At 34.8% G+C, this 19598-nt stretch overlaps 1 protein-coding gene across 1 annotated transcript in view; it reads right to left on the reverse strand.

Annotated features, from left to right (window-relative positions):
* Positions 1–19598, reverse strand: part of LOC132557149 (gamma-butyrobetaine dioxygenase-like) — a 75096-nt gene that overhangs the window by 50898 nt on the left and 4600 nt on the right. Inside the window, exons 3-6 of the mRNA XM_060221640.1 lie at positions 17673–17755; positions 10474–10586; positions 5544–5671; positions 4473–4591 (exon numbers count right to left, since the gene is read on the reverse strand). Coding sequence (XP_060077623.1) covers positions 4473–4591; positions 5544–5671; positions 10474–10586; positions 17673–17755 — 443 coding nt within the window. The remainder of the gene's footprint in view (positions 1–4472; positions 4592–5543; positions 5672–10473; positions 10587–17672; positions 17756–19598) is intronic.

The following is a 19598-nucleotide window of genomic DNA, read 5'->3' on the forward strand; positions in this document are numbered from 1 at the left end:
ATAAAACAAAACACAAACAAAAAAATCAAAATAAACAAATGTACAAATGAAATAGGATTGATCATATAAACCATTGTCATTCAGTGATATATGTAGCATTAGTCTAGACATAGCTTTTAAAAATTTGCTACATGTACTTAGGTGATAGTTTTCTAAAAAAAACATCTATTTTATTCAGCACTGAACATTGCTTTTATTAAACAGTGTATTCTGTGACATGATGATTTACTTTTCAATATTTAACAATTATATACATGTAAAACATCTGCCAAATCCACTTAATAGATAATCAAATAATTTCCAGGTTTCAAACCATTCCTCTGTCTCTCCAAATTACCCAATGTTCTAGTTCGAAGTCAAGCTTTACAGAATGATTTTAAATGTGGTTAAATATGGAACAATAAGTTGTATATGCACAAAAAACTACACTTTCGAAAACACATGTAAATTACCATTTACATTTCAATATTTGTTGTAACATATATGAAGCGGGTTAATAGAGTGCTTATAGGTTTCCACAGATTTTTTCAACCAAAAATACCAGTCGTTTACATTTACATGTGATCACATTTTCTCATCGCGATCAAATAACACCATTAATTGTATTGGTTATCTTTTTCAGACTGTGCCATATAAAACAATTTTTCATAGCAATATCTACAAAATGTAGGGTTCGTACATGTTGTAGAGTCAGTGTCACAAGCAGACGTCATGAGTGTCAAATGATAAAAATCAAATATGTCACAGAAAACTGATTTTCTTTATGATGCTTAATTCATTATACCATAAATATCATAATAACAATGGAAATGGTGTATCAGAAGTCACTTACCATGATTAGAACAGCTTTGAGATGTTTTTTAAAGTTGCCATTGTCGTAGGCAAACAAGCATATTCTGCGCAGGATTGACCTCCCTTTATATGTACGGCGGCCCATAAGCGTAAATGAATACTAACATACTTTTGCAATTTTTAAACGCAAAATATAGAATGTTCCCCTATTTAGAGTTTTCTAGACTTTCAGTATGTTTTATTTACACATATTCTGATTACATTTCAACAAGAATCGTTTCTGTTGCAATTAGTTGGAGGTTAAACCATATGTTGACTGCACTAATAGATCCTGAGAGAGATATTCGCAACATCATTGTGTGATTTTTCTTTTCTTTGAAACTGTCTCCAAAATCAAATATACACATCTTGTAATCAATGTACACATTTCTAGGGACAAAAGAAAACATACATACAAGGGTGGTCGGGCAGCGCAGTGGTAACGCACTCGCCTTTCACTAAGCCGTCTGGGGTTTGATTCCTCGAATGGACGTGAAAAGGTATGGGGTCACCTGCCCGACCACATGGATTTTCCCCAGGGAATCTGGTTTCCTCCCACAATAAGACCCCTTGTGCACTTCCATCCGGGCCAACAAGAGTAATTAACATAAATTGGAAAAACTTCTTTACAATTGTTGTAAAATAAATCAAGTTTATTATTATCAATATACTTAAGAATTACATATCCAGTAATTCTCAATGCAAAACAACACATCCCAAAGGGATCTTGGTGCCCGTCATTGTTTGATCTTTATATGCTCTTTAAAATAGGATCTTTTCCCTTTTTTCTCTTCTCTGTGTTTTGCTCTTAACATTAAGATATTTGGACATTCCTTCGTATAAAAAGCGATGACACATGCCAAATTCAAACTGGCCATTTGGATGCCATTTCGTTTCTTCTGATCAGTTCCAAAATCGAGCACAAGGAGAGACCAACATGATCATATGTAAGAAATTTGAGAGAAATCTACTCAGTACTTCTTCAAAAATAGCAATAACAATCTTTACTAGGCAAAATCCAAGATGGCTGCCTGTTGGCGATTTTGTTTTTCTGATCAGTCCCAAACTCAAACAGGCACAAGAAAGGACCTAAAGGAAACTACACAAGAAATTTGAGAAAGCTCTAGAGAGTGGTTCTCAAGAGATAGTGATAACAAACTTTCAAAAGTAAAAAAATCCTAGATGTCCGTCTGTTTGCCATTTTGTTTTTATGATCAGTCACAAATTTCATGGGCACAACTAGAGGACAAGTGGAACCTACATATGAAATTAAGAAAGATCCATCAAGTACTTTTCAAGAAAAAGCATAACAAACCTCATTGAAAAAATCTGATGACTGTCTGTCAGCCATTTTTTTTTTTGATAAACCCCAAAATCAAACGGGCACAACTAGGGACCAAGGGGAACTTAGATATGCAAATTGAGAAAGATCCATCCTGTACTTCTCAAGAAATAGCAATCACAAAATTTGTTTACGGACAGACGGGCGGAAGGACCATTGACCATGGGCACAGAATGATTTAAATATAATGGTGGGCTGAAAATTAAAGAAATAAAACAAATTATAACTGTCAAAGTCCTTGAAGGCTGCTTGTAAGCCTTTATTTACAAAAAAGTACACTCCATATCAAAATGTTTTAATCAGTCTCAATGCACAACCAGAGACTACCATCTGTAATGTAAGAATTTCAGACAATTCAGAGATTCTCAAGAAGTTGCAACCAGGTAAAACTGTTAAAATCCTTGTTAACATGTTTACATGTTTATTATGTCATCATTCTACTATCTGTAATAAGGCATTCACAATTAAGTGACAAACAAGTGAGGGCAGTAACTGAAGGTTATACATCCCTATCATGGATTTCAAGATATGGACAATATAACAACACAAGAGATCCCAGAGGGATCTTGGCGCACACCATTTGAGGATCTGTTTTCAGTTCTTGAAGATTTGTTTATTTTTGTTTGTTTGTTACAGGTTTTGTAAATGTTCATGAATTGGTCTTCATTGAATGTACTCAATGATGGCACAAGATAATTTTATTAAGCACCTATTAGCAAATATCATTTGAAAAAGATCCCAAAGTATTATTAGAAAGCAATCAGTTACAGGTGGATAATGGACAATATGCTTGTGCTGTATTACTGTCGACATCCAAGATGGCTGCCTGTGGGCCACCTTGATTTCAAATCAGTCCAAAAAAGGTACAATGCACAACTAGGGACCAAAGAGAAACTGCATATGAAATTTGAGAAAGATCCATCCAGTACTTTCCAAGAAATAGCGGTAACAAACTTTTACTTCCAAAATCCAAGATGGCCACCTTTCGGCCATCTTGAATTCGAATCAATCCAAAAAAGGTACAATGCACAACTAGGGACCAAGGGGAACCTGCATATGAAATTTGAGAAAGATCCATCCAGTACTTTCCAAGAAATAGCGGTAACAAACTTTTACTTCCAAAATCCAAGATGGCCACCTGTCGGCCATCTTGAATTCGAATCAATCCAAAAAAGGTACAATGCACAACTAGGGACCAAAGGGAACCTGCATATGAAATTTGAGAAAGATCCATCCAGTACTTTTCCAGAAATAGCGGTAACAAGAATTGTTTACGGACGGACGGATGGACGGATGGACGGACGGACGACAGACCACGGACGCAGGGCGATTTGAATACCCCACCATCTCATGATGGTGGGCTAAAAATAGAAACAGTTAAAAGTATATCAGAATGCATTGCCTTTATCAAGAATTTAAAATGGACAGAAATTGGAGGATAAGACTAAGATACTTTTTGAAACATAGTTGAATCAAACTGCCGCTAATTTAGTTAACAAGAGTCCCATAGGCCTACATTGCTCAATGGGTTGAGTTTGATGAAATTTATGGATCTAAACTTGAGGAAAATTATTCAAATTCACTTGTATCTATTTCCCCTATTTGGCTCTGCCTCTCCTCCCAAAGGGGGTTAAATGCACAAAACTAAGTTCTCTTCATCAAGGATGCTTCAGATTAAATCTGGACAAAAATAAATCATTACTACAAGCCCTATGTTAAATAAAATTGATCCCCTTCAGTCAAGCATGCCTCGGACAAAATTGGGACAGAATCCAGGCACTCCTACATAAAAAGAATGTTTCTTTTTAAAAATTGCTCCTATTCCTCTAGTGTATTTCAGTCAGACCCACCATTTATAGAAAACTGATTTCCCTTCACCCAAGCATGCTTCAGACTGAATTCCTACAACATCCTGCAATTTCTAAAAACCAAATAGATTTTTAAGAAATTGATAGATTTTCCATTGAGCTCTGCCCCTCCTGCCTCAAGAAGGGTGTTGTTGAGATCACCCTATCTCACCAACACGAGAATGAATGATTATTTTTCTGTTATAATGCTGGTTTTATTACTCATACATGTTTGTGTTAGTCCCAATGCCTCACATCATTGACTGGATTGAATTGTTGACATGACATCAGTGAATTAAACTTAATAAACTTTATCTATTTTACAACCATTGCGAAGCCAGTCCTTCCAACTTATATCAATCACTTTTGTTGGCCTGGACGGAAGTGTACGAGGGGTCAAACTCTGTGAGGAAACCAGAGAACTACAATAAATTTCTAAAACATCAACAGACCTGATGTCGTGACACTGTTTCTTTGTGTCCATGGTAACTGTTTTTTCGTAGAAAATCAAGTCTAACATGTCCTTCATGGTAACTGCCAGCCCACTTTAAATGCAACTCTGTTCCATCCTCTGAATAAAAAACAATCTTTTTTTATTTACTGTTATAGCCTTGCCTCTCTTCTACAACTGTGGGGTGGGAGAAGGCCCTCTGTTAATACAATATCCCTAAGCCAAATTATGGCTCCTAGCCAAATCTCATCTGAATTCCTTCATCCCAACAGGATTTCAAAGGTTTACCACAATATCAAATTTTGGGTACACCCCTCTTCCCCATGGAGCTATAAATTCTGTATGTTTTAAATAGTAACCGTTTCGCCCAAGGATGTTCTGGACTAGTCAAAATCCAAGCAGGTATTCTGGACAAGAAGCGTTTAAAAGACCAAGAGGGCCATTTCCCTTAACATTCATCTGACGATCAAAAGACAGACAGACTAATGGAGGGACCGGACAAAAGGCAATTCAAACAGCCCAACATCTGCTATTGGTAGTCTAACAAAGCCAAAGAATTAAAATCTTAAACATCTCTAAAAAGTATCTGTAACTCATAACTGGTAAATGTTAAATGTTCTTACTCATCTATTCAAAAACATTTAATGCAATTTAGAATTAGGGAACTATTCAATGAAAGACTTCTGTTAACTTATTCAAATATCATTTTCTTTCCTTGCAGTAATCCGAACATCACCGGAAAAGATCAAGAGAAGAAAAAAAATTGAGAATTGATTACACAGCTCTCTCAGAGAACTGACAGATCTGGTGTCACTGAAATTTAATATTCAACATCCTAACATCAAATTGCATATTTGTAAGAATTTACCTTATTTTTCAAGATTTTTTTCTAATTTACTGAACCAAAATTATTCAGTTATGAGGTGACTGATAAACTTCCTACCATTTCAAAGATTTGTGGTTATTTTAGTGATCTAACTATTTATCTGACAAATCAAATCTAATGTAACATGATGATGGAGAAGAATTCCAGTCAATGAAATTGATCTCTCTAATGCTACAGTCAACTTACCACTGACATATGCTGATTCTACAGTAATGTCGGGGTTTACTTCACCTGCCTCCAACAGTCGCTGCCCAGAATAGGGCTGGACACACTCTGGACATTGACAGTTATACCGTAACCACACAGCATGGAACCTGCAATATCAAAAAGCAAATATCCCAAAGATTAAAACTAAATTTGATAAGTTAACAATACTCACCATTATATGATCTTAATTATTAATGATTTAAATGTTTTCTCTTCTTTTCTCTTGCTTTCCATTGTATGTTATATTGACAGGAAAATAAATCATAAGATAACATCTATCTGAGGAACAACATTCAACACCATGGAAACCTACAACTCACTTATCAAACAAGCAGTCACCCATTCAAGTGCTATAAAAATCTCTCCTTGTTGTTATTGTAATACATGATAGTAATCTAAAATAAAGATGCCTTGAACTAAAATGTACTTGTAATGCAAATGTAAAATATTAATTGCCACCCCATGTTCATATTTCTATCAAAGTTTAAATTATTTCCATTTTATGAACCATGTTAAATCATACTGTGTATAATGTGTGACACAGGTAGGGTAATGAGATTTATGCTTTTGGTAAAGCACCATAAGAACATTTTGTCCTTGAACAGTATATGATTCTAACATTCTTAGGTTTTGAGTTCTTAAAAATTTATGAATAACAAATTATCTCTTTATCAAGTACTTAATATCGTTTTATTGTCTCGAAGAGTAGCTTGAGTAAAATAGCCAAATTTGCGACCTCTTTCAGCCAAAATACTGAAAAAGCAATAGAATTCTTAAAAATTTGGAAACCATCTACTTCTTGTGTAGGCAAATACATTTTAAAGATCTAAGAAGGTAATGCAAAGATTTTGTAAGTTGTAAGATCACTTGGTCAAAGGTCATCAATGCTTTTCTCTAAAATCTTCAACTTTTGTATAGTCCAAAAATAACAGTGCTAGAGCATGCTGTCAACAGCATAACTCCAAAGTCACAGGGCAAATCTAGGCAACACAAAAAACAAACAAGCTGCAATTTTCATCAAATTTAATACTTTTTGTATATTTAGTCTGTTTGAAACATGATTTCTTTAATGCACAAAACATTACATCCTTAACCAACACCTTTTGAGTGTCACATTCTGGTATATACTGTTTGGACATTATTTGAACTTTTTTTGTCTTGATATTATCAAAGATCATAGAAAGATCTTGTTTTTTGCCATCTAACAGTCTTCATTAATTAGTTTTAGCTAATTAGGATTTAACTGACCTGGTCATTGCTTGCTTTGAATGAGTAATATGATTGCAATGTCAAATTGTTATAAAAGATTTCTGACAACAATCCTGTCCTAATATTACAAGGAACCAAGAAGCTTTCACTACACTGTGTGCAGTTTCTAATTATAGGTATATTTACATCTACATTACTGTACATGCTTTTTTTTTACAAGGTAAAAAACATGAAATGTTTTTGCAGGATAAAATTTTATGCTAGTAAAAAAAAAATGCAACAAAGCCTGGTAATCCATGACTGATGCTTTCTATCTCATCAGTATCGACAATGTGTAAATGAAGTATGCAAGATGCACTCGTATTCATTAAAAATTCATGATTGTAAGAAACAAACAATAATGTTCTTCAAATTTTTCAAAAAAGTGGTCATTATATACAAGTGGTTGCTACGACAGTTTTGATGATATTCTTTTAAACATCTATTACAAATTGTCAAATCTTCAGTTCTGATTCCTTGATTTCGCACACAGTGGGCAATTTTTCTGTGAAAATCAGTATATTTTCTATTATAAATGACTTTGTTTGACTTAGTAGGTGAAATCATCAAGCAAATAACAGTTAACTCAGGCCAAACACTAGTGAGCAACATTAATGAGTTGATATCTAAGTCCAAGAATTATGAAGTAATGTCACATTTTAGTTGAAATTGATACATGTCCAGCACGAAGAGTTGATTTTGTCCAAAAACCTAACAATAAAGTTGTGAGGTAATATGGCAGCTACGTTGAAAAAGCCAATGCTCCAAGGTCTAGGACCAGGCCTGTGGCATTTGACTATGAAGACCTTTATATGAACGAGGCAAAATAGGCCAATATCAAGACCCTTGGCCTTTCGGTTATTGAGAAGAATTTTCTTAAGCATTTGATCCCTGTGACCTTGAAAATATATTAAGTCATTCATATTTACAAACTTGGTAGCACTTCTTCCTATCATGCTAAAAGCCCAATATCAGTACCATGGACCTTTTTTTTATTAAGGAGAAAATGTTGTTTTAAGATTTTGACATACCTGACACCTTTGACTTGGAAAGTAGGTCAAAGTCATTGATATAAAAAACTTGGTACCTATTTATAACATCATGTTCCTGGCCTAATTAATATCAACACCCAAGGCTTTTTCACTATTGAGAAGAAGTAGTTTAAAGATTTTAACATATTTGACTCCTGTGACCTTGAAAGCAAGTCAAGGTCATTTATATTAATAAACTTGCGAGCCCTTCATCCCATCATGCTACAAGCCCAATAACAGTACACTGGACCTTCGTCTTATTGAAAAGAAGTCATTTGAATGAAAAGTTAATGCAATACGGACGGTGCATTGCGCACAGCAAACAGATGAAACACAATGGCTAACAATCCTTCAAATGAACGTAATTCATCCTCTATTTTCAAAAAAGGGTGAAGTTATCAACAGCACATCATCGATGTTAGATTCCAATCACATTACCCAATTGATACCAAAGCTTTACACTAATACTGATATTTAAGAACCCTAGACCTGAAACACCAATGACACTCTCTTTCACAAAAATATTATAATATAAACGATAGCACCTATCTTGTTAGTATCAGGTAACCTCAGGGCAATATATCCTTGTTTAACGTAAGTGCAAAATCATGCACAGTCATACACAATTCCACAGGATTTTGGAACTGTGCAGCAGTGTGACAAAGGAAGTTTTCGACAGACATTAGACAAAGGTATAATAAAATAATCATGAGTTAATCTTGTGATGGTAATTCTACCTCCAAATGAGTGAACTGGCAAAGCTTGAAATAAGTATCAGGAGTGAAACTCTAAAGTCTAAATAAGTTTATCATAAGTATGGACAGGGAAAATTCATTAAAATCACTATGAATAAGACAAGTAATGATGAGTCCAGGCTGTGGCCAGGGGTCGCTATTGCAGTAATGAAATGCAGCTTTCTGACTGGTCAAATGTGAGCTATTTCATGATGAAAGCAATTGCAATAGGTCATTTGGGACTTTAAATATCAGGTGACATGAAAATAATGATAACAATCTAAACATGGTCAAGGCCCTTGCTGCATTCTGGGGCCTCCTGAAAGGGTCCTCCTTTCAGGAGGTCATGTCTGCAACCTTCTGGCAGGGCAGGGATACCTTCACAGACTTTTATCTGTGATCCCTAGCTTCCCACTCTGAAGGCCTGTATTTGTTGGATTGGCTGTCTGGCATCTAGTCACCACTACGGTAAGACAAATTCGCATACTAAAAGTTATGGTACTTATTATTGAAATGAAATTGAGATTTTTCATGTAAAACCAATTTTCATGAGGTAATACTTACCATAATTTCATGGAGTCCAACACTATCCTCCACTCTTTCTTATCTGCCTGACTGCCCCTCTGTGGTGCTCCATACAGGTTGTTAGTGGAAGGGAGATCACTCTATGTTTCTGCCGTGATGGCTCATGGATCGGAGCTAGGGCGGGATTTTTTAATCTTTTGTTTTTGGGATACAAAGTTGGGTGTAGGTACCATAGTTGCATACTAAAGTTATGGTAAGTATTATCTCAAGAAAAGTGGTTTTACATGAAAAAACCTCTTACACCATGGAAAGTATAGGTCAAAAAGCATAGTAATACATATTGGAAAGATTATGAAATACTCATTGATAAAAAACATTGTTATGGTCGATTATACACTTTCCCTTTAATTCAGTCATTTTGTTATAATAATTTACCATTCATATGACAGCACGAAACATATCATGGTATAATGTAAAAACCCACTTATTTACAGAGGCAGAAGAAGACATGTGTTGTTGGGTTTCTTTGTAGGGAAAAATCAGGTTGACATGTTAGAGTCTTCACTATAGATATTGGTTCCTAGCATCTAGGCTAAGAAAGGCTAAGAAAAAACCATTTTGATTGATAGCTCAACAAAAGGTACCAGGTCAGGAAAGCCATTAACAATGATGTGGTAGAGTACTGTTTTACATGTGCTCAATTTCAACTGGGAATTGCAAAAGGAAAGGTACAGGTGTGGTACTCATGGTTATAGTCCAAATGATGGTGTAACCTTTGTCGATGGAAAGCAATGTATTTCATAGACCCCCTTCTGAGAATGGCCCGCAGAAAGCTGAAACAGGTTTGAGTTCCTTATTTGTGACAATGCGACTATATACACTAAGGCTTTACCTTAACATAATCAGGAAATAAAGACTGTAGGGGAGGTTCTGATTGCAGTTTTCTAATGTCAAGGGATACCTGAGAAAATACTGGTACTGGCTGGATAGCTGTGACAGAGTTGTGGTCTTATGAAAGGTCCTGAGAATATTGGCACTGGACTGGATGGCTGTGATATTACTCTGTTTTAGAATGTAACCTTCGAAAATAGTTTGGCACAGTGCTGTGACAGTGGTGTGGTGTTATGTAAGCTCAAAGAAATATTTTTGCACTGGGTTGAACAGCTGTGACAGTGTTGTGGTGTGTTGTAGCTTCTGAAAGTGTTAGAATTGCTGGCTGGCTACCCGAGACAGTGTCGTGATATGATGTCAGTTCCTGTGGATATTGGGCCCTGGGTTGGATGAAAGCGTACTGTTTTATCTACATACTCTACCCTTAAGAATTTGGATGTTAGTTTAAATATACACTTTTATTACACTTGCTATATATACCTCAATTCTCTCCCACCAAGCCACTTTAAGATTACCTCCTGTCCATTCTTGCTGTGAGATATTTTTGGTTGCAAACAGACTGCTTCCCCCAGTGACAGTCCAACTGGCGAATTCTATAGGAATAACAAGCAAAACTTTAAAAAGGTAACTTATATACAAAAAAGTTCAAGAGTCTGTATCAATATCATATGGTTATGTAGTATTTGAAGTAAAACATCAATATTCCAATTATTTCTCTTCTCATGATGCACACATCTACATTTTATTTCCTTAGTGCCATCCATATCTGTACTAGCTAATTATCTATCAGTTGAATCTATTCCCTTTCTTCCCTCCTCCTTGCTCAAATTTCTCAAATTATTTGCTGTTGACAGTATCAGCATAGGAATTAATCATATTGTAATGCAAAACTTGTTACCCAAAATGTTTTTCCTATCAGACAAAAAAGTTAAACAATGCAAAAGGGACCAAGGAAAATAATTTGATGAAATTTCAGAATGGTCAAACCTGCCATTCTCAAAGCAAACTATATACAATAATGTAAGATAGCTAATGTATTAGAGGAACCTACATGTGAAATTTGGCAGGATGAACAGATAAATAGATAAAGAGCTAGGTTAGGTTTTTTTTTTTACAAGAGTGCAGACATAGAGCAATGATTTTGCATTTGGACCCTAAAAACACTTGATAAGGATCACCCCTGGATCATTCCAAGCAAGTTTCAGCTGAAATATTCTACTGGAATACCATGATTTACATATGGATATGTGATGAATATGATTGTTGGTGCACCAGAAGCAATAGCTCAAAGTAACTTTTAAAACCAAAGAAGGCCATCTTTCACACAAGGGCCAAGAGGGGGATTGGTTTGGGTGAAGTTTCTTCAAAACCAATAAAAATGGATTTGAAAGATTTATATCTATTTCCAAAACTGGGCCGTATGCACCTCTAAACAGTAGAAAATTTCTCATTAAATTTCTATTCTCCTATTGGACCCAATCCCTCAGGCTTCAAGACACTGGTTCCAGTTCGCGACGGATACTACTGATTGAATATGGTCAAAATACTAATCTTTCATTACACATTCAGATTTCCTATTTCCTTTGTGAAAATGAGGAGTAACAATACCACATAAATCAAAGTCTTCACAAAAACACAGAATTTGGATCACAGGGACAATAAGAAATCCAGAAATTGATACTACAGGTTCAATAGCGAATATAACCTCCGTAGAACCTGACAACTGTCCTACAACATCTTTCATGCTTCTTATTAATCATCCATGACTAATCTGTGGGATACTTTGCCATTTCTCTTACAGTGTTGTCATAAGCTCTTGGTCATAAGCTGAATTGCATTCCTTTGAAGAACTCATTTATTACGAGCATGGGGAGAATGATCATTATCATAAAATTGGAATGCTCTTGCAATGGGCTTAACAATAGGGTGCATTTAATATCTCATCCCTGTAGTAGATAGTTGTTCAGAATCCTTTGCCAATACTATCACGGAACCCACCACCAAAGTAGTCATGTTGGGCAACTGATGCAACTCCATGTTTCAATGTTTAGCAGCCCATTGCTGTTTAGTTTTTCAATAGACTATTGTCAGAATTGGTTGCATGGCTGGTCTTCGAACCCTAAAATAAGAGGCAATGAGCTGAAATCCTTATATTTGTGGCCATTCCATATCTTAAAATTCATTATGAAAAAAGTTCACAAACCTCTGTTGTTGAATTAATCCTGCTGTTGGGTTGTTCTGTATTGATAAAAATTAACTCCTCTTATCCAAAGGATGCCTCTAACATGTTATACAAAAAATCTTTTTAATAAAGTAAAAAGCTTGAACATCATTGTAATGCAAATGTAAAATTGTGCATAATATAATATCTTACTGCCATCCTAATTAATAAAGATTCTAACCATGTCTTAATTAAAAGAAATTATGCTCAAAGGGTCATTTTTCAATATAAACTGTAATAAATTGTTCTTCTTCTGCAGGGTTTAGTAATATGTGAGCCCCTGGAGTTACGAAAATCATAATTTTGGTAAAGCACTTCCTTAAGACCCTCCCATCCATGAAAAATATAAAAAAAACTGGGAGCTGAGATGAAGACTATTGAAATTTTTATCCCTTTGGCCCCCACCAATCAAGCCTCTGAGGGGTTATAATCTTTTGATCTATTCCAATTGCCATATGTCGGAGATCATGCATCGAAAACCTAAAAATTTTCAAATGCAAGTTTGCAGAAACCTTCTATCAGACTTTGTCCAAGGTAACTCAAAAATCCTTTCAGTCATTTGTGACAAGTAACCATTTGTAGAAAATTCAGACAGATGGACAATAGACTCTACAAAGTACCATATTGAAATCACTTTGCCTGTAGAGCAAGCTGAGCTAAAAACCGATAATACTGAACATTAAGAAGAGGTACAAAGACAGATTACAGTTTACCCTTGATTAGCTAGACAACTTCATTTGCTGCCAAAATCAGCCAAATCAAAAGTTTTCAAGACTGTTTATTTTAGACTACCAGAGTTATTTCCCTTGATTATATGACAATAAAGTTGTCAGTATGATGCTGTTGTTCATTTTCAGAATGTGTATAGTATATAATGTGAATACAAGCACTTATGTCTTTCATTGTCAAAAATACATGTAATTGTATATGAATTAAAATTTCCAAAGTGATTTTCATTGAAGTCTAATATAACAGACAATTCACTGAATGTCTGCTTGGTATCATCAATGACGTTTTACTGAAAAGACTTTAATAACCGATGCTTTCTGAATTGATGTATGTTTTGACAAAATTTGGATGCTAATTACTTGATAAATAAGACTGATTGTTGTCTACAGATTCAAGTGAGTCATTCATTTGACTGCATCATAAGCACATACCTACATGATCACAAGTTGAAAGCAATAAAATACTCGAATTCAAAAGCTGAAAATGAATATATTTGATTTCTCTCCATTCACATTTATATGCATCAATCAAATGGTAGCAGAGAAAGCTGTGCCATATTTTTTTACTTTATAAATATGGAGAAGTATTGAGGGACAATTAATGGCCAAATCGTTAGTTATTAGTCTAATCATAATAGTATTTTTATCAAGTATTAACTACATTTTTTCTATAATTTATTGCAAAACCATTTACACTTAAACTAGAAATTGTCATAAACAATTTTGACAGACTTTTCACCTATAATGGCCTGTGATTAAAGGTAATGCCTGCAATACATTGGCACTCTGTATGAAATAAAAGTACAGAAGACATCATTAGTAAGAGATCAAAGCACTGAACATACTGATTTCCAAAATTAGCTGAATAACATTAATTTTGAACTGTACTGAAAAAAACAGAATTTGAATTTTTGGAAAACATTACTTATTGTCATCAATAGTAAGTATCCACAGGACCACAGGGGGTTTTTAAGGAAATGTCACAATTGCTTACTTCTAAAAAAATAAAATGAATTCTTCGGAATTTTTTATATGATTGTCCCTGTTACCTTGAAAGTGGATCGAACTCATCCATATTAACAACAATTATAGACAATTATATTAACTTTATATGTGTTAGATATCAATCTCTAGGTCTTTCCAAACTTGAGAAGAAGTTTCGTAAACGTTGGTACCCTAAATTGAAGTTTTGAAATTTGACCCCTAAGGAAAACCGGATTGGATTTTTGTGGGAGTTTTACTTATACCAATCATAGGTAAATGTCCACAGAAGGTTGCTGACTAAATTATGTTATTGTTTTTCTCTTTAAAAGTTTGAAAACATCATTTATTAATATAAATATAATTGACCCCAGTGACCTTAAAAGTAGGTCAAGGTCATCCATTTTAACAACAATAATAGACAATCATATTGCCGTCATATATCAAGTCTCTAGGTCCTCTCAAAGTTGAGAAGACGTTTCATATACATGTGTACTCTACATTTAAGTATTGAACTTTGACCCCTTTGGAAAACCAGAAGTTGGCCTTTTGTGGAAATTTTGCTTAACCAAGTTTCTACAGGAGGTTGTTAACCAAATCATGTAACTATTTTACTCTTAAAAAGTAAGAAAACATCATTTAAGGTCATTCATATAAACAAACCTTATTGGCGATTACATTAGCATTATGTATGCGACATATCGAACATCTAGACCTTTCCAAACTTGAGAAGAAGTTTCTGGTAGTTTGGTACCCTAAATTGCACTTTTGAACTTTGACCCCTACCGAAAACAAGAAGTTGATGTTTTAAACAAAAATATACTTTGAGAAGTGCCATTTATTTTCATTTCTACATAACATATCAAAAGATGATTTCAAACTGTCATGTCATTATTGAGATACTGACATTTGGGCAGAAATCAAATATGGCGTTATGGTGGCCATTTGTTTTTTCAACAAAGGTTGAAAATCACAGAGGGCCTGTATCACTCACCTGGATCTTTATGAACAACTGTACAATATCTGTGCATATGTTCCACAGTAGATGCTTAAAGCAATATGACAAATTACTCCATATGGGTTCTGTCCCTTAGTAGTCAGCCCCCTCATCTGTGCAATGTTGAATTGAGACTGTCTCATGTTTCCAGTTAAATATAAATGATAGCTTTCTTTTAAATCAAGGAAAGAAGATGGTCAAACAATATAGCAGAAAAACTCTTAGTTATAGCTGGACGGATGGCCGAGGACTTCAGAAGCTTACTTGCCCTTTAGATAATTGTTTACAAACACAGATACAACACATTGGAGACTTGCACAAGTCAACAATAAATAGTAACAATTAAATATAAAGACAGGAAAAATTAAGGTACATGTAATTATAAACCATAATCCGAACTCAAAACCAATAATAAAACATTCCATGCATATCATTAGTGATGTCACCATGGTCAGTTAAGCCCCGGTTACTGGAGATATACTAATAACAGTTTCCTTTATTTTAATGCTGTGAATAGAACATTAGTAACTGGCTCACATATATTTTTTCACTGTGTAACATTACTAATCCCAAGCAGAACATTACCTATCCCATGCCCTCCAGACCTCCAGTGGGTGTGGCCCAATCTATTTTTTTTTGGGAGCAGTGTGATGCCGCTGTGAAAGGTCTACATAATTTTGTCCAAAGCATGCCAAGAAAACTCCCAGCCAAATATGTCCCATTCATTAAGTCAGGAAGGTTCTACATATTTGTATATAAGCCTTTACTGGCCAAATATGATGGCTTTTTGGTTAATCAGAAGAAGTTGTTTAACTATTTTACCAAATTTAACCCCAATGACCTTAAATATCACTATGGGTCAAGCTATTTTTTCATACACTATGTGGGCACCATTAAGGGAACCTTTTTGCCAAATATTATGATCCTAGGCCTTTAGGTTAAACAGAACTTTAACACATTTGACCGTTTGACTGTTGTGATCTTGAATATGGGTCAAGGTCATTTCTGTTCTCAAATATTACTGGGCATCATTGAGAACCTATTTTAGAATAATATCACTATCCCATTGAGAACCTATTTTAGAATAATATCACTATCCTAGATGTTTTGGATAATCAGAAAATGCCATTTAAAGGTTTAACACATTTGTCCCCTGCGACCTTGACTATGGGGGGTCAAGGTAATTTCTTTTTGCAAACTTTCTTGGACTTCATAAAAGGAACATACTGGCCAAATATAATGATTCTAGTCTTTTCGATATTTCAGAAGAAATTGTTTAAACGTTTTAACACATTTGACCCCTGTGACCTTGAAGATTGGTCAAGGTCATTTCTTTTAGCAAAATTTGTAGGACACCATAAGAGGAACATAGTAGCCTAATATGATGATTCTAGGCCTTCTGGTATTTGGGGAGAAGTCATTTCAAGGTTTTAACATATTTGACCTCTTTGACCTTGAAGATTGGTCAAGGTCATTTCTTTTAGCAAACTTTGTAGGACACCATAAGAGGAACATAGTAGCCTAATATAATGATTCTAGGCCTTCTGATATTTGGTGAGAAGTCATTTCAAGGTTTTAACATATTTGACCTCTTTGACCTTCAATATCGGTCAAGGTCATTTCTTTTTGCTAACTTTGTTTGGCATTATCAAAGGAACCTTCCAGAAAATATAATGATTCTAGGCGATCCAGTATTTTGGAAGAAGTCGTTTAAAGGTTTTAACACATTTGACCTCTGTTACCTTGAATATGGGTCAAGGTCATTTCTTTTTGCAAACTTTGCTGTGCTTCATCAAAGGAACCTTCCAGCCAAATATGATAACTCTACGCCTTTTGGTATCTCAGAAGAAGTTGTTTAAATGAAAAGTTGACAGACGCAGGACGGACGACGGACGGACGGACAGTTGACGGACGCCGCACTATGGCATAAGCTCACTTGACCCTTTGGACCAGGTGAGCTTAAAATGAAGATATGATCCTCCTCTACATAAAATATAATTATAGCAAATTTGTAGGATGATTGGTTTTTGAGTTAGTGCTGTTTTCAAAATTTCTGGTAATTGGGTCATAGTGGCCATATTGGAGTTTTGACCTACTTCAAAATGTGGCATTAACAAGTTCAGATATACTTCCAGAACATAATATATAGGTTGCATGCCTATCCCTTACCGTTTAAAAGATTACGAACCTACAAATTTGGAAGAAGAATAATAAGAAGCATAACAAAAACAATAGGTCTTATCCCAGTTACTATCATCATTCAAAATCATACAAAACATATTTAAGAATTTGCCATGTATATATTATTAATAATTCAATATAAATTGTGAAATATTTGAAAGCAAGGCCAAACCAAGACTTTGATACTTTCTTTAAAATCAATATACCTTATCCTGTAATTATTAGATGTACTGTTAACTCTCTAACCTAAGTTTGAGCAATGGTCTGGCAGTGGTTGCTATGAATACACAAAGTGTTTAGTGGTATGCTGTACACCTACGCCACAGGTGACTAAACATAACAAATTTTCTTTATGGAAACAAAAAATGTCCAGATTATTGTACAAATATTACTATAAAACATTTATTCTATTCCCGAAAGTATTTCTGGAACAGCAATTTATTTGAATACCCAGAGTGGTGTGTAAAATTGATTAATGTTTACCCAATATTTGCATCTGGATTGTGACTTTTGGAATCCGGATTATTGCGGATCCACTTTACAATCAAATAATTGGTATAATTAGTTATACCATGGTTCCAGTGTTCCGTGTTGCAACATAACTAGACTTGGTCACCTTCCATCCTGACAGTTTTGATTCAAAGAATGATGAAGCTGAAACAAGGATATTTAAAGCATCAATGGAACATACATCTTAGACTGAAACAAAGGAAATCAGAACAATGATAAAAACCTCCACTAGCCCCTCCTGCTCTTCCTCCCCTAGAGGGTTAGATTCATTGTTTGTACATTACTATGTTCTCTTCACCCAAAGATGCTTCAGTTAAAATCTGGATAAAATTGAAACATTCCAACAGAAGAATGATTTTTGACAAATTTACTCTGTTTCTCTTAACGGGCCCACCCTTTCTGCTCCAGGTGGCCACGACTCACTGTTTATTCCATAGTGAATCCCCTTTAACAAAAAAAGTTTCAGACCAAATTTTGGCAAAATTCTATAATTTCTACAAGAGAAACAGGATTTTAAAGAAGTTGTGAAATTTCCAATATTGGGCCCTGCCCCCATCATCATGCCCCTAGGAGCAGAGACCCACCAAGAAGTGATTTGTAGAAAACAGATGACAAATGGACGCCTTATGCAGAGGTATGTCATACAAATTATATTCCTCTCATAAAAGGACCATTTACAAATGTTATAAAAAGGACAGAAATTTGCACAATTACAATCGTAAAATCAATTGCACTGACGCGTGCTCAGATACATGATGTCAACTTAATGTGGTGTTTGATTTAGATATTAATCACAACATACTTACGTGTTACCAGTTAAGTGTGGTTTTATGCTGTTTACTAGTTTTGCCTCCATCACAGAGGCTTCATCTGGTCAAAATTCATCTAAATTTTCCCCTTGAAGTACTCTCAGGGAAGAAAAATGTTAACTGAGATATAATGGACAATTGACCAGAACTTCCGTTACTTATTATCTTTAACCAGTTCATTACGTGAATACATTAAAATTAAAATGAAACAGAGAAGTAAAAATTGAACACAAAGTGAAATTTAACTGATAAATTTAACTAGTGGACAGAATAAAAAACACACTTAACTGGTAATGTATGAGTATGTTGTGGTTAATATCTCCATCAAACATACCTTTAGTCCTTGTTTATCTTCCTGCTACCCATGGTATTCATACTCACAGTGAAGTACCCACCTAATACCCACTTATTCACATCTGACATTGTCGCCTTCCCTTTGAAGCTTATTGTGGTGTTGTGACACATAGGGACAGTGTGAAAACTTTGTTTTGATTTTTTCTTAATGTCAAAAGTATGGATCATAACTAACTTTTTCCTGTCTTCAAACGATGAGGCCAAGCAGCTTTGGCAGTCACCTGAGATAAGCAATTTTGAAGGTTAAAGGGAAAGTAGTTTTCAACTGTCATGAAAAAGTATAGTTTCATTGATGATAGTTAGCCAGTGTCACTACATGGATACCATCAAAACTGTCATCCTGTACTTATAAATCTTACTCAAAGTTATTTCTAGTGGAAATAAACAATGTTATGCTCAAAAATGTGTTTTTTCTATATAACATAAAGTAAAGTTAACCATCTCTCCAGGAAGAAATGTGAGAGCCATTTTTGTAATTAAAGCACCTTAAGAGCATATGATTCAACCATACCTGGATGTTGAAAGGAAGATTTTTTAAATTTAAATCAATTTGACCCCTTTTGGCTCTGCCCAACAGCCGACGGTGTCAGTCAGGATCAATCTATTCACATACCATCTAGCTATCATCCTTCATTCATAATTCTAACCAAGTTTGAAATATTTTCGATGGAAATTAAACAAATTATATTCCAAAAATCTATTTTTCCCATTGAAAACTTTACATACCAGGAAACGCAAGAGCATGAGGCCATGAAATTCACAATTTTGGTAAACGACCTTCACACATTTCCATCTATGAAGAGCATTTGATTCTACCTGATCTA

The sequence above is a fragment of the Ylistrum balloti genome, unplaced genomic scaffold (assembly GCF_031769215.1).
Source record: "Ylistrum balloti isolate Yb309-2 unplaced genomic scaffold, AGI_CSIRO_Ybal_v1 Utg370632, whole genome shotgun sequence".
Taxonomy (NCBI): Eukaryota; Metazoa; Mollusca; class Bivalvia; order Pectinida; family Pectinidae; genus Ylistrum; species Ylistrum balloti.